The 13,209-nt window shown below is 38.8% G+C and overlaps 3 protein-coding genes across 7 annotated transcripts in view; 2 read left to right on the forward strand and 1 right to left on the reverse strand.

Annotated features, from left to right (window-relative positions):
• Window positions 1–2,740, reverse strand: part of mdn1 (midasin AAA ATPase 1) — a 28,039-nt gene extending 25,299 nt beyond the window's left edge. For all 3 annotated transcript variants that reach the window (XM_085937102.1, XM_085937103.1, XM_085937100.1), the window contains exons 1-9: window positions 2,462–2,740; window positions 2,066–2,292; window positions 1,635–1,859; window positions 1,453–1,560; window positions 1,155–1,341; window positions 876–1,085; window positions 491–622; window positions 223–326; window positions 11–125 (exon numbers count right to left, since the gene is read on the reverse strand). In XM_085937102.1, the coding sequence (XP_085793228.1) occupies window positions 11–125; window positions 223–326; window positions 491–622; window positions 876–1,085; window positions 1,155–1,341; window positions 1,453–1,560; window positions 1,635–1,859; window positions 2,066–2,292; window positions 2,462–2,557 (1,404 nt within the window). In that variant the 5' untranslated portion in view covers window positions 2,558–2,740. The remainder of the gene's footprint in view (window positions 1–10; window positions 126–222; window positions 327–490; window positions 623–875; window positions 1,086–1,154; window positions 1,342–1,452; window positions 1,561–1,634; window positions 1,860–2,065; window positions 2,293–2,461) is intronic.
• A 278-nt stretch (window positions 2,741–3,018) lies between these two features.
• Window positions 3,019–10,862, forward strand: casp8ap2 (caspase 8 associated protein 2). Of its 2 annotated transcripts, none has more exons than XM_085938051.1 (10): window positions 3,019–3,088; window positions 4,466–4,529; window positions 4,641–4,706; window positions 4,829–4,929; window positions 5,056–5,130; window positions 5,207–5,322; window positions 5,497–7,484; window positions 7,603–10,000; window positions 10,209–10,308; window positions 10,406–10,862. In XM_085938051.1, exons 2-10 carry the CDS (start codon window positions 4,499–4,501, stop codon window positions 10,487–10,489), a joined length of 4,959 nt encoding a protein of 1,652 aa, XP_085794177.1. In that variant the 5' UTR covers window positions 3,019–3,088; window positions 4,466–4,498; the 3' UTR covers window positions 10,490–10,862. The 2 variants fall into 2 exon arrangements, with proteins under 2 accessions (XP_085794177.1, XP_085794176.1); XM_085938050.1 differs by having other exon boundaries at window positions 3,024–3,250.
• A 374-nt stretch (window positions 10,863–11,236) lies between these two features.
• gja10b (gap junction protein alpha 10 b) lies at window positions 11,237–12,988 on the forward strand. 2 transcript variants are annotated; one of them, XM_085936935.1, is made up of 3 exons: window positions 11,237–12,120; window positions 12,178–12,598; window positions 12,950–12,988. In XM_085936935.1, exons 1-3 carry the CDS (start codon window positions 11,237–11,239, stop codon window positions 12,986–12,988), a joined length of 1,344 nt encoding a protein of 447 aa, XP_085793061.1. The 2 variants fall into 2 exon arrangements, with proteins under 2 accessions (XP_085793061.1, XP_085793060.1); XM_085936934.1 differs by having other exon boundaries at window positions 11,237–12,598.
• The last annotated feature ends 221 nt before the right edge of the window (window positions 12,989–13,209 follow it).

Here is a 13,209-nt window from a genome sequence, read left to right on the forward strand (position 1 = left end):
TGAAACTTACCATCTTCAATTCTTTCCGTGTCATGTGACCAATCTCCAGCTTGGTCCAGTACTTATCCAGTAAAGCTGCATTGGAGTTTGGTGGTTTGTGCCAGCTGCCACCACTGTAATTCAATCTGCAAAACAGAAAATCCATGATTTAATTTATTCTTTCATTTATTTTCTACTACTTTTGCCAATTCAACAGAACATTTTAATCTTAGCCATCCATACCTTCTTGTTGCAAAGAACTGAAATCCAGGTGCGATTTCAATGCTATCTTCCCGTCCTGGAATGGTTAATGTTTTGTTCTCCATTAACGGAAGGAGCACAGAAATCTAAGATGAAAGAGTAAATGGGGAAAAAAGACGAGAAAATTTGGATTTTGGAAAAGAACAAAAAATATACATTTACAATATACCTACATTTTTAACCTCTGACATTTACAAGATAGTGTATTTGGCTTGTGACATTAAAACTAGTTTCAGGATTTTTAATTTACCACATCCAGTGGAGCATGATCTATGTCTTCCAACAAAATCCAGAGTCCTTTCGAGACAGCCTGTGTCAACGTTCCCGGTTGCCATATGAACTTTCCTGGTATATCGCTGCAACGGTACATTCCAAGCAGTAGCTGGAAAACACACAAAAATGAGTAGCCTATTATTGAAGTAGTCATGAGTAGAGATGTCCATTTTGGTGCCAATTGATAGCTATTTTTTGACATTTTAAGCAATAGTCTGTACAATGACGTCCAATATGGAGATTGTGATGGCTTCCTTCCGTGACATCATCAAAGGTGTGTAGCCTGATTCCTAAATTTTCATGTGTAACATTCGAGCAATTCTTCCTATTCAAATTTTCAATCATATTTCCAATGGTCTTACCTTACTGTCAGTTTGATCCCCAAGTTGGACCTTTAGAATCTCCGTCGCGTTTGTGTGACCAGTAACAGCAGCCATAAACTCTACCAGAGCAGTTTTACCACATCCGATAGGCCCCTCAATAAGCACAGGCTTCCGCGAAGCCACAGCTAATGTTAATCTTTTCAGATTCAGGCAGGTTGAGTCGACCAGCACCATATCCGTTGTATGTACCTGCAAACAGTATTTTAACACACTACGAACAGAAAATATGACCTTATGTGACAAATAAAAGGTTCTTACCTGGCCAGACGATTTTGGAGCTTTCCGAGGCAGCACAATGCCACAAATAGCTACGACGTTCTGAGACAAGTCCTCGGATATCAACTGGCCTTGGGTAGACTTGTTCTCCTTGCGCCATAAGGTTGATGGTCGATTGGCTAACACTAGGGCTTTTTCGACTGTTGTCTGCTGAGTTTCTTCAAAAGCACTGAACAAAGAAACAAACATATTTATAGTATATATCTTATAAAAGACATTTTGTTTGATAACCAAAAATAGATAAGAAAAAAAAAGGAAATGAAACGAGACAAAAACATACTTGATTTTCATCTGCAGAATCTCATCACTTGTCAGAACCTTTCTCAAAAAGATGTTTTTCTGATTATCAGTCATATGAGTCACAAGCGCTAAACAATGAGCAGTGTACCTGTTCAAAAGAATCAGTGTCAGTATTGAGCACCACTTATCTAAAAATGGTAAAAAGAGGTCAACAGTACTGACCCTCGAACTAGAACATCACTCATGAGCAACTGGGAAACACATGGACTCCAGTCCCAAAGCTTTTCAAACTTGGTACAATCACTCTTGAGGTAACGAAGGGTTGCTGCCATGAGGTCACGCAGTTTCATTCGCCTCGGACCATACTGAACGGTCGATGCCTCGTCACTTGTAAAGAAGAGTCTCTGAAAAACTGGAGGGGCATCACTGAAGTACCTTGCAGCAAACCTGATAGTGATAAGCAGAAAACAGTTTCATTGTATTTATCCTCTTTATTGCAATATAGCAAAGTGCACATATTGTGCAGCCCAATTTAAATTCAATAAAGAAAAATACCTTCTAATTATTTGTATTGAAGGTTTAAGGAGGGTAGTTATCCAAAATCTTAACTTTAACTCAAAGTTGATCAATTGTTAAAAATAATGCAGACTTACGCCTGAGCATCAGGGCTAATGCAAAGAAGTTTGCTGAGGGCCACACACAGGCGCTCGTGGAGATCGTGATTGATCCTGCCATTTGATTTAACCCTCTCTGCATTTCGCTCCAGCAAATCCAGAACAAGGGGTCGCAAATGTCTAGCTATTAACAATGTATAATCCTTCTCCAGCAGCAGCTGAGCCAGGCACTCCAGGATACTATGTCTGTCATGTTGACTCCATACCTGAAGTAAAAGCAAGTGATAAAAAAAAAAAAGTGATTTTGTAACCAGGTTATAATTGCTCATGTGGCCACACAACACACACATTAAGCACAATACACGCCAGCAATATTATTTATGGCATGTCAAAAACATAGCTTAACAAACACGTCTACCATTCAATTAAACAAACCTGCTTGGAAAGAAATCGGCCAAGTTGACTGTGACTCTCGTCGATATGGCTACATATCGTAGCCAGTGTTGATGGGTTCAGTTCTAAATCACCCATTGTCTCAAAAAAAGAGTGTAGGGGGGGGGAAACCTCCGTCCACACTAATTAAAAATGTTTTCTCGAAATTGTTTCATCAAAACTCCGCGTACTTAAGTTACACATCTAGCACACATGATAAAATGCTGTCCACATGTGAGAAAAATTGTACTTCCGGGTCAAGTTATACTACTTCCACTTTGAGACAAATGACAGCAGGTCCAAATACCCACGTTACACTCTCGCGTCCTCAACGAAGTGTATACCTAGTTGAAGTGCACATCCACCGAAGACCAATTTTTGGCCGCATGCCCACAAATTCCAAAGCACACAAAACCTTGTATTTGAGTTCTATGTTGTGTTTCCTTGTTCTCAGTTCCTAAAAAAATAAATAAAAAAAAAGAAACAAGAACGTTGCCATGGAAACGAAGGCAACTTTAGGGGCTATATCCTTGGGTCCGTCGCGTCGCTCCGGAGATGACGTCAGTATTCTGAAAAGCGGCCGAAAAAACGGACTTCCGAGAACGCATCCCGCGAATCCGGACACAGCTTGTATGTATACCCAGCGATCGACGCTGCGATGACTTAATCGGAAACCGTCGACGAGGTTTAACGCGAGGCGACCAACTTCGTTATTGCAAACTACGAATCTGAGGCAGTCTTTTCATTTTTCAAACATCTCACGATTTGGTGGAGATATGACTCTTCGAGGAAGTAGGACACTTTTTTCTGTCAAATGATTGTGTTTCAAGATGTTCATGGCTTCGTAATTGTGTCTCTTCGCGGGAAGATGCGTCGTTACTTCCTGTGCCAAAGGCTCTTGGCGCGACATTCTACTTATTAAACCGGTGCCTGTAGAGAACAATACCTAAACAAGTTAATGCATGTAAACACGATCATGGTTCAATACCGTATACTGTATAAGGGAATAACAGTTTATCTGTATTCACCGTTAAACCTAACAAAAACGTCTTGGAAGTTGGTCTACTACATAAATAGATAGGAACATGACAACGGACTCGGTTCCGCCATTTTTCGTACGATGATTTTTGTGTGCAGGTTTGTTTTTCACTCCAAGTAAAATAAGATTTGCCTGTTTAAAAATGTGTTTTCCGACTTTATTGCCGGATTTGAATTTAAAACTAATTTCCCCAGCGAGAGTGCGAGTTAATCTGGTGCCTGTTGTATACACGTCAATGTCAACTAGCTCCTGAGAAGCAATTTGACGTGATTGCTATCGTGAGGTTTTCACCATAATCAAAGATTATACCTATCTAATTTTTAGATACAATAATTGGGACGGGTGCATTTTGAAACAGCCTCGATTAAAATGAGTCCTCCATTCTGACTCGAAGTCTTCTAAATCTTCATTCCTATTCACAAACATATTTTTTTCAGCCACAACACCTGATCTAATGGATCCCCTTTGTCAAGCGTGTTGTTACGTATTCCAAAATTCCTGCAAAAAAAAATCTACTCTACGACGTGACGTGTAAAATTCGGATGCATTTCATTGGCTACAAGACCGAGAAATAGTCAAGGAAAACAATAATCCGTGCTCCCGGTGTTAAAGGTAGAAATGCGTAACAGCGCTTCCGGCTGTAGTAGTAACGCAGTAACGCGCTCCCGTCTTAATTGTGTTATAACGCACGAACACACTATACATTACACACCACACACATTTTATCGTTTCAAAATGCCACGTCATGTCTCACAATCAGTTCTTTGGATTCATATTGACCAGTATGATTATTTCTAGACTAAACAAAGTTTAACAGGACTGCAGTTATAATCCAGGGAATCATCTGAAATTAAAATGGATCCATCTAGTTGTTGGAAAGGGAATTTGGCAATTAGGGTCTTACCTTGACACGAGACATCCTTAGCCTGTCTTTAGTCACAATTGATTTATTTCTGACTTATTTTCAGGTATAAAGTGAGCAACAAATTGTATTTGAAAGAATGGAGAGGACCAGCAGCGACATGGCACTTGGTATGTATATAAATATTGCCGTGATAGAGGATTTATAATCTTGTATGGAAGGCTGGGTAATAGGGGCAAATAATCACATGGTCCAATTCCTATTTATTTTTAAATCCACAGCTGCTGTCAATGAGGATTCTGTGGACATCTATGATGACCTTGATCTCAATCATTCCAGGAGTTTAGGTAAAAACATTATTTTCTTTACCTATTTAAAAAAATAAAACAATTCTGTGTGAAATAATTAATCCATGAGTGACTCTAGTTTGCCTGGATGACTGGGTTATAATTCTTTTCCTATTATACAGAGAAATCCTCTCCAAATCCTTCTCACCTGAAAGACTCAATGGATCTATATGAAGAGATTGTAACGGAAGAACAACAGGATCGAGAATCATCTTATACTGAGGTTAGTTACTTATTTTGAGATTATTTACTATTGCTTTTTTTGTTGTTGTTGTTGTTGAGAATTGCGCCCAGGTAGAGGATCTCAATTTAGACATGAACAAAAGTCACTTGTTTTTGATGATTGCAGTTGAAATCCCGATTTGAAGCAGCCCAACAGCAAATTAAAGAGTTACACAGAAGACTTCAGATCATGGAGATACAGGTTCATTTTTGAACTGTTAATATTAGCAATGGCTCAAAATCACTCATCAAAATGAATACCTTTATTTTGTTTCTAGAACACAACGCTGAACACTGAGAACACCCACCTCAAAAAAAATATCTCTGCACTTTTCCGGACAGCCAGACAAGAGGTTTTGCGAAAGGATGCTGAAATTCAAAGGCTGAATCAGTCGTAAGTCTCAAAAATGTAAATATGCAAATGAAGTTAAGATAGAGAATGAAATATAGTGAACCCCACTATTTGTAAGAAATAAAGATAAGGTTCACAAATAGTTAAATTAGCAAATAATTGACACTCGTTCAATTGCACGGACTCTTAATTTAACATATGTATATTTTCCAACAGATCAAATAAAGGCCAAGATCATCATTCAAGAGTGAATCATCTTCATGATCAAAATTCCTCTAGTAAAACTGTCTATAACTGCACGAGGACTCCAAAATCTCCAACGCCTAATCCTTCCGTGCGCCCTTCTTCTCAATCATCATCAAGGGATAGTTGTCTTCCAAAAGTTCCCCTTCAACCACCCAGAAGAGAAAGTCACAGCCCTAACAGATCCAGCTCCTCTTCTTCTTACAGTCGTTCCAAACGTGGACATGATCTGGCGCCTGACAGACATAATGAACATTCTACCAGCAATTCTCTCAACAGTTCAACTCGGCATCACGGGTCAAATGATCACAAAGACAAACCAAATCAGAAGCCTTTCGATGCCACAGACAGAAAGCACAGATCAAGTTCATCTCCCAAGCGGAGCAGATATTCAACTGAGAAAGACAGAACTCATAAATTAGACAAAGACTCCGGAAGAAGATATGACTCCAGGATATGTAAAAGTAGCGACAACAAAAATGTCGATGGATATCACAGATCAGACAGAAGTAGAAGCCCTCCAATAAAAAATGTAGGTTCTTCGGATGCTTATAGAGGGCGAAGTAGAGAGAGGAGACATAAAATTGATTCTCAACACGATTCCGATATAGAGGACTCTCGCCGGCATTATAAAAAAATCGAGACTAGTGTTAAAAGCGGCAATTCACAAATAGAACATTCAAACGATCGGAGGAGGTCTTCGACAAATCGTCAAGAAGAAAGCTACAGTGAGTTCTCCAAAGAGATGAAACGGGAAAGGCTTTCAAAAGATTATCATTGGAAGGGAGAGAATCGGCACAGAAGTTTTTCATCTGAAAGAAGCAGACAAGCTGAAAATCCGCCATCAAAAGAATCCCACAATGTCAAACGCAATAAGGAAAAACATGTGAAAACATTAGCAATGGAACCAGTGGAGGAAAAAACCCAAAACAGGAAACTATGCTTCATGGAAACACTAAATCTAACCATTTCACCAATTAAAAAAACAGTACCCAAAAACAATAGTCAAGATGGACTCACTGTATTTAAAAATATGCCAGATGATGGCATCCAAGCTGCTAGTGTTCAAACTGTCAACAATGAATTGAAAGGAATGAAAACTCCAAATTCTATTGCCGCACCAATTTCAGAAAAGTTGCCAGTGAAAGCTCTTCAAGAAAAACACACAAGCCACAATGAATCTTGTTTAGCTATTCAAAAACTAGAGAAACCAGAAGGTCATACATCAATAATAGAAAAAAATGGAAACAATGAGGCCAAAGCTAAATTTAGTCCAGACACCCAATTACAAGATGAAACTAGTTATGACAGCAACATATTTGAGAACATTATGATTAACCAACCCATCAGTCCTTTACAAAAACTAAACAGAAATCAGTGTGTCGCTATTGCGCAATGTCCTACCGCAATTGAAAGTTTCCAAAGACCAAGCACACCAAAGGATGTCTCTGAAGAAAAAATCAAGGCAAAACCTGGAAGTAAAACATATCAGGATTCTCAAGCAGGAGCAATCAGTGAGGATTGTGCTCAAGATGATTTCAGAGATGCCGTATCTAGTACCATAAGTGCCGAATCGGTTCCTCAAGAGGAGCTTAGTTTGCGTGAGGCAGTTCATTTGAAAAAGGAGAACAGTGCCAGCTCAACTGATTCAAGCACATCCATTGGCTGTATCGCTGTGTCAAAGGTCAGCAGTACAACAGAAGAAATTACTTTACCAAATGATTATGGTGAACTCACGGTCACACCCAAGAAAAAGCCTTGCGAAAAGAGTCGAGCAAAAAATGTCGCGCCTTCAACTCCGGTGCAATTATTTCACGATGAGGACTCCATGATACGAACACTTTGTCATCTTAAGAGAATCCCAGATGTTATCAGCCCTTTGAGGAGTCCGATCCACTTGACCAAGACAAGTCGCCAGCTTCTTCATGGAAAACCTGGGCATGTGAAAAGTCTGCAAAAAGGTAACATGATATATTTTTTTTATTCCTCAGTGTTTAAGTTGAGCAAAAAAAAAAATTACCTTGAATTTTCTTGTGTTTTCTCCTGACCCAGTTGTCGTATTTTCTTTCACGTGTGCAGAGTTCTCAACCACAACAGATGATGCCAACTCAAAGAAACTGGATTTAAACAAAGAAAACAAATATCCAGGTTGTTCTGTAAAAAACGACAAACAAGATTCGGATGACAAGTTAATAGAATTGCCTTTAAATCATTCTGATACTGAAGTAGAAGAAGGGGAGATTTCAAGTGGAAGTGAGGAAATCAAATCACCTCTCAATGCGACCAGCAGGCTTAAGATGGCAGAAAAGCTCAGAAATCAAGAAAATCTTTTGAAAAAAAATTCCGAAGCTTCAAAAGAAAAGACGACAACCGAAAGTGGATCAAGTCCATCCAATAAGAGCCGTTTTAAAACAGTTTGTCCGTCATCTGCCAAATCTTCTTTTTCGACAATCGAAGAAGTCATGGAAATGTTCACCTCAGTTCGGTTGGAAATCCGTAAAAAATACATGAAACTTCACAAATCCTTTCCAAAGAAGAGTTTCTTTGGTGTAATGGAGAATTTCCGAGAGTCATTTGTGGAATTTGTAGACGGTGCCCATTTTGGTCAAATATGCTGTCAGGCAATGGAGCTGAAATCAAAACTAAAATTATTAATCGTGTCTGTGTTTAACAAAGTAGCAGACAATGGGATTGTAAAACGGATCTTCGATCAACAAGCTGTTGATCTGAAACAAAAATTATGGGTCTTTGTAGATAATGAAGTTGAGTTCTTGCTTAAGGAAATTTACGTGACTTTGAAGAACTTATGTAGACCAGCGAAAAATCCACCCGAAGAAAAAACGTCTCGGAGCACTGAAGGACTTTTGGGATCGCCTCATAAGAAAATTCAACAAGATTGCAACAAGAAAGATACACTTAGCTCTCTGAAACAAATCAAAAAGTTTGCTGCTCCTAATAAAACAGGTCTTGGTAGCAGAGGGAAAGATATCAGACTCACTCCCACAGTCAAAGAAGATTTTGCCAATACCGATCCAGGTATCGACCATCTTTCTCCTCCCAAAAAATCCACTTCGGAGAAAGATAAAATGACTTCTTTGGTAGCTTCTCAAAGCTCATCCGTACTTGACAAAAGTGATTTTGAACTCCTCACAGAGCAGCAAGCTACCAGTTTAACATTCAACCTCGTAAGAGATTCTCAAATGGGAGAAATATTTAAGTGTCTCTTACAAGGATCGGACTTACTGGAAACCAGCGGAATAACTGGAGAAAGCGCATCATCGTGGACTCTTAGTACCCCCCAAAAAAACGGAGACCTACTCGCCTGCGTTACGACTCCGAATAAATTCCAATCTCCATCTAAATTAATCCCACCGACCAAATTCGACACCCCTACCAAACTCATTGCTACATGGACAAGCATATCACCACGATCCAAAGACATAACCCGAACAAATCCAGTTTTATTTGACGAAAGCTGCCTGTTGGAGGTTCCATCGGAGAATCAATCCAGTTTTTTGTCGCAGAGAAATTTTTCGATTCTAACTGAAGATTTGGCTGTTTCTCTTACGATCCCATCACCTCTGAAGTCTGATAGCCACTTGAGCTTTCTCCAACCATCTAGCATACATACTCCAGATAGTGTCATCAGTGCTCACATTAGCGAAGATGCTTTGTTAGATGGTGAAGATGCAACTGAACAAGATATCCATCTCGCCCTTGACACGGATAACTCCAGTCTTGGATCTAGCAACAGTGCAACGTCACAAATAATTGACAATACTTTTGTGTTGAAACCTGAATTACCCATGCAGGCACTCGTGATGGAGAAGTCCAACGATCATTTTGTCGTGAAGATCCGTCAGGGGAATATATTGGCGGATGTGAGCTTAAATCAAACAGATAATAGAGACGATACGGCGCGTCGGGAATTACAAGGAAAACAGGAAAATATTCAGAAAGATGATCATTCATGTCATGGAATGCCTGGAAAATACAGTTTTGCTGACCTTTCGGAAGACCATCTTAGATGTCAAGATACTTCCAGTTTTAAAGACCATATATCAGCTACCTCAAAAGATGACAACCTTGTTGCTTCTCCAAACACTACTCTGAAAATGACGACTTCTGAAGAAACTTTACTTAAGAGCTACGAGCTGAAGAGCAATGCAAAAATTCCACACAATCCAAATCCTCCTTGCCCACCAGAAACTATTATTTCTGTTTCACAGAAAAGCACCGGTCAAGAAGTTTCAAGTGTCACAGAAAAAGACAATAAGGATTGTGAGAAAAGTAAAAAACGGAAAAAGCAACATGAGCAATCAAAAGCCAAGCGTTCAAGAAAGGATGAAGAAAATGATACGGAAGACTTGAACTCCAAAAATGACGTGGAATCAAATTCCGTTCCTTCATCCCCAAATAGTTTGTCTGCCATGAATATGATCAAGAAAAAAGGAGCTTTGGTGATTGCATGGACAAGGTCAGTACCTAAATCATTGCCTACAGTGTATACTAAATGTTAACCGAACATTTTTAAGCTACAAATGTATGTATAGAAATCCCCCTAAAATAAAACCAGAAAAATTCCAGAACAATTTAATTGAATTTTCAAAATTTGAGGGGGGGGGATGCATTCCTAATACTATTTCAAAGTTGCTAAAAAAATATATATATATGTGACATTCTAGAGATGAAGATCGAGCCATTCTCGTTGACCTGAAAACAAAAGGTGCTTCACGGAAAACATTTGCTGCCCTGGCCGATAAACTTAAGAAACCATCAGAACAGGTACGTCGAATTTGCACTGATTCGTATGCTCGTTGATTTTATAAACAAGCATCAACTCTTTTGAAAATTGTCTTAACTGTAATGTTTTGTTTCCTAGATTGCGCAGAGATTTGACCAGCTCATGAAGCTCTTCAAGAAGCAGGGGAATATGAATGTTCAATCACCCCAAGTGTTTTGCTAGAATATTTTTTTTTTTGGAGACATTTGTAAGATACAGCAATGAGTTTCCTGTTTATTTAAAATTCCTGCTCATTTTAAATTCCTCACTAAAAAGTACAGCTCATAAGAGTTGAATTTAAAAACTACATTCAACAAATGATATACCTCAAGAAATTGTAAATCTGTTCAAAATGTTTTATATTTTATTTTTGGTTAAAAACAAATATTTTGTGCTTAGGTACAAGAGAAAATTAGTCCTTCAATCATTTTTTTGGTCTGTTGACTGACATTTTGTTGGATTGCATCATCAAATTGATTTCAGTGTCAAAATAAAGATGTATTTATTTTTATTGCTGTTTATAAATTCTTGTTTCAGTTGAAAATAAAAAATGTACACTTGGCTATCGAATTTCCAGTCTAAGTCAGGAAGCTGTAAACATATTAAAATATCGACAGAACGATGGGTACTATTTCCAGTCTGGTGACCTGTTAAAAGTAGCAGAGTGGATCTAACCTCGGGCTATTATGGCATCATGATTGATCAAATGTAAACTGGAGACCTAGTTCCCAATCGCTCTGGATCGTCAGAAGCAATGGACAGTATTGTTGTTTTCTCTCTCGGAAGAGAACCATGACAAATCAGCCTCTATTTACGAGGACAAAAACGACAGATAACTGTAAGTAAATCATTTTACAAATTCTTTTGATCTGATTTGAACATTCACTTGTGTTTTTTTTATTTTCTCTGGCAGCAAAAATGTGACGGAAAATGGGGGATTGGAATTTGTTGGGCAGCATTTTAGAGGAGGTTCATATTCATTCCACCATTGTGGGTAAGATTTGGCTGACCATCCTCTTCGTGTTTCGTATGCTTGTCCTTGGTGTTGCGGCGGAAGATGTCTGGGATGATGAACAGAGTGAGTTTGTATGCAATACAGAGCAACCTGGTTGTAAAAACGTTTGCTATGACCAGGCTTTCCCTATTTCCCTCATCCGTTATTGGGTTCTTCAGATCATTTTTGTATCTTCACCTTCTTTGGTCTACATGGGCCACGCGTTGTATCATTTGAGGACCCTGGATAAGGAGAGGCACCGGAAAAAAACGTGTCTGAAAGCCGAACTGGAGACGACAGACCTCGTTCTCAACCATAAACGAATAGAACGGGAACTTCGGAAACTAGATGAACAGAAGAAAGTAAGGAAAGCTCCCCTTCAAGGATCTCTGTTACGAACATATGTTTTCCATATCTTAACAAGATCTATATTGGAAGTTGGTTTTATTATAGGTCAATGTGCTCTCTATGGAATCGGGTTGTCTCCTCTCTATAAATGCGAGAGGTTACCTTGCCCTAACAGCGTGGATTGTTTTGTTTCACGACCAACTGAGAAGAACATTTTCATGGTTTTCATGTTGGTTATATCTGGGGTTTCTTTATTTCTCAATCTTCTCGAGACCTTCCATCTCGGGGTGAAGAAAATCAAGCAGAGTCTGTATGGTTATAAATATGGAGATACTGATAGTATTTGCAGATCGAAGAAAAACTCCATGGTCCAGCAGGTCTGCATACTTCCAAATTCATCTTCACAAAGACTAATGCAACTTCCGCAAATGGTCTGCTCAGTTTTGTCCAACGCTCGTGAAGAAACTGAGCCATTGAATCTCACTTCTCTAGCTCCTCTTATTCAGGTATCGAACAAGACTCATCAGACACCGGCGAACATCCAGAATTTGCCACATCTAAGAGCGATGGATCGGCAAAACAATCGAGATGTTGCCTTGCAATCATCTTATAGTGATGATTCAGATGTACATCATAATTCTGGTACGCTGCAGTTTCCTGGACCTCAAGCTTCATCATTGACCATGGAGACCCTTGCAAGTCAGAACATTAAACTAAGAGAGCAAAGTGCAATGGGTGTGTATAGCGACACAAGTGATTCTCTAGGAAGCGAACATTTCTCGACAGCCCGGAAAAGCAGTTTTATGTCCCGTGGAATGTCTGATGGAAGGCAAGGAAGTCCATCGGACAGTTCTATGACTGGAATGAGCAATGAGGCCCAGAACTTCAACAAGGAAGAGAGTCCTGTCATGACTCCACCGCCTCCATCGAGCGGGAGGAGAATGTCCATGGTGAGAATATATTAAAAATGTTTACAGTACGTTAAAATAACCCAGCAAATGTTATGGCATTTTTTAAAAGTGATTGAGATAGAAACATTTAATTGTTGCTTTAAAAAAAAAAAGAAAAAGAATTTTCTATTTTATTAATTCATTTTGGTGAAAAAATAAAACAAATAGGCCCCACACCCCTCCATGTCTTGGTTGATGATGTCACAAAAGGCAGCGATCACAATTTCCACATTTTATTGTTTTAACCCGATTTCTAAAAATATAAATGCAGTATAACAAGATTTTTTTGAAGTTTGATTCTGGTTTGGTAATAAGCTTATGTTGTTTGCATTTTTCCCTCTCCTCTTTCAGACTATGCTGCTGGAGCTGTCGTCCATCATGAAAAAATAAATTTGGAAATCAAAGTAATTGTGGAAGTGGACTAAGTCGATTTAATCTATATATTGTTGATTTGTTTTTATTTTTTCCGTACTTGAGATCATCATGGCACTTAGATCTTAGAAAAAAAAACAGACCAATGCATGTATTAGTCAACATCATTTGCCAAGGTATACATTTATTTAAATCGTGCGGTACAGCAGCCACTTTTACAATCCATGAACCAAGTTTTG

Source organism: Syngnathus leptorhynchus, chromosome 18, assembly GCF_054491065.1.
Source record: "Syngnathus leptorhynchus isolate UIUO chromosome 18, UIUO_Slep, whole genome shotgun sequence".
Lineage (NCBI taxonomy): Eukaryota > Metazoa > Chordata > Actinopteri > Syngnathiformes > Syngnathidae > Syngnathus > Syngnathus leptorhynchus.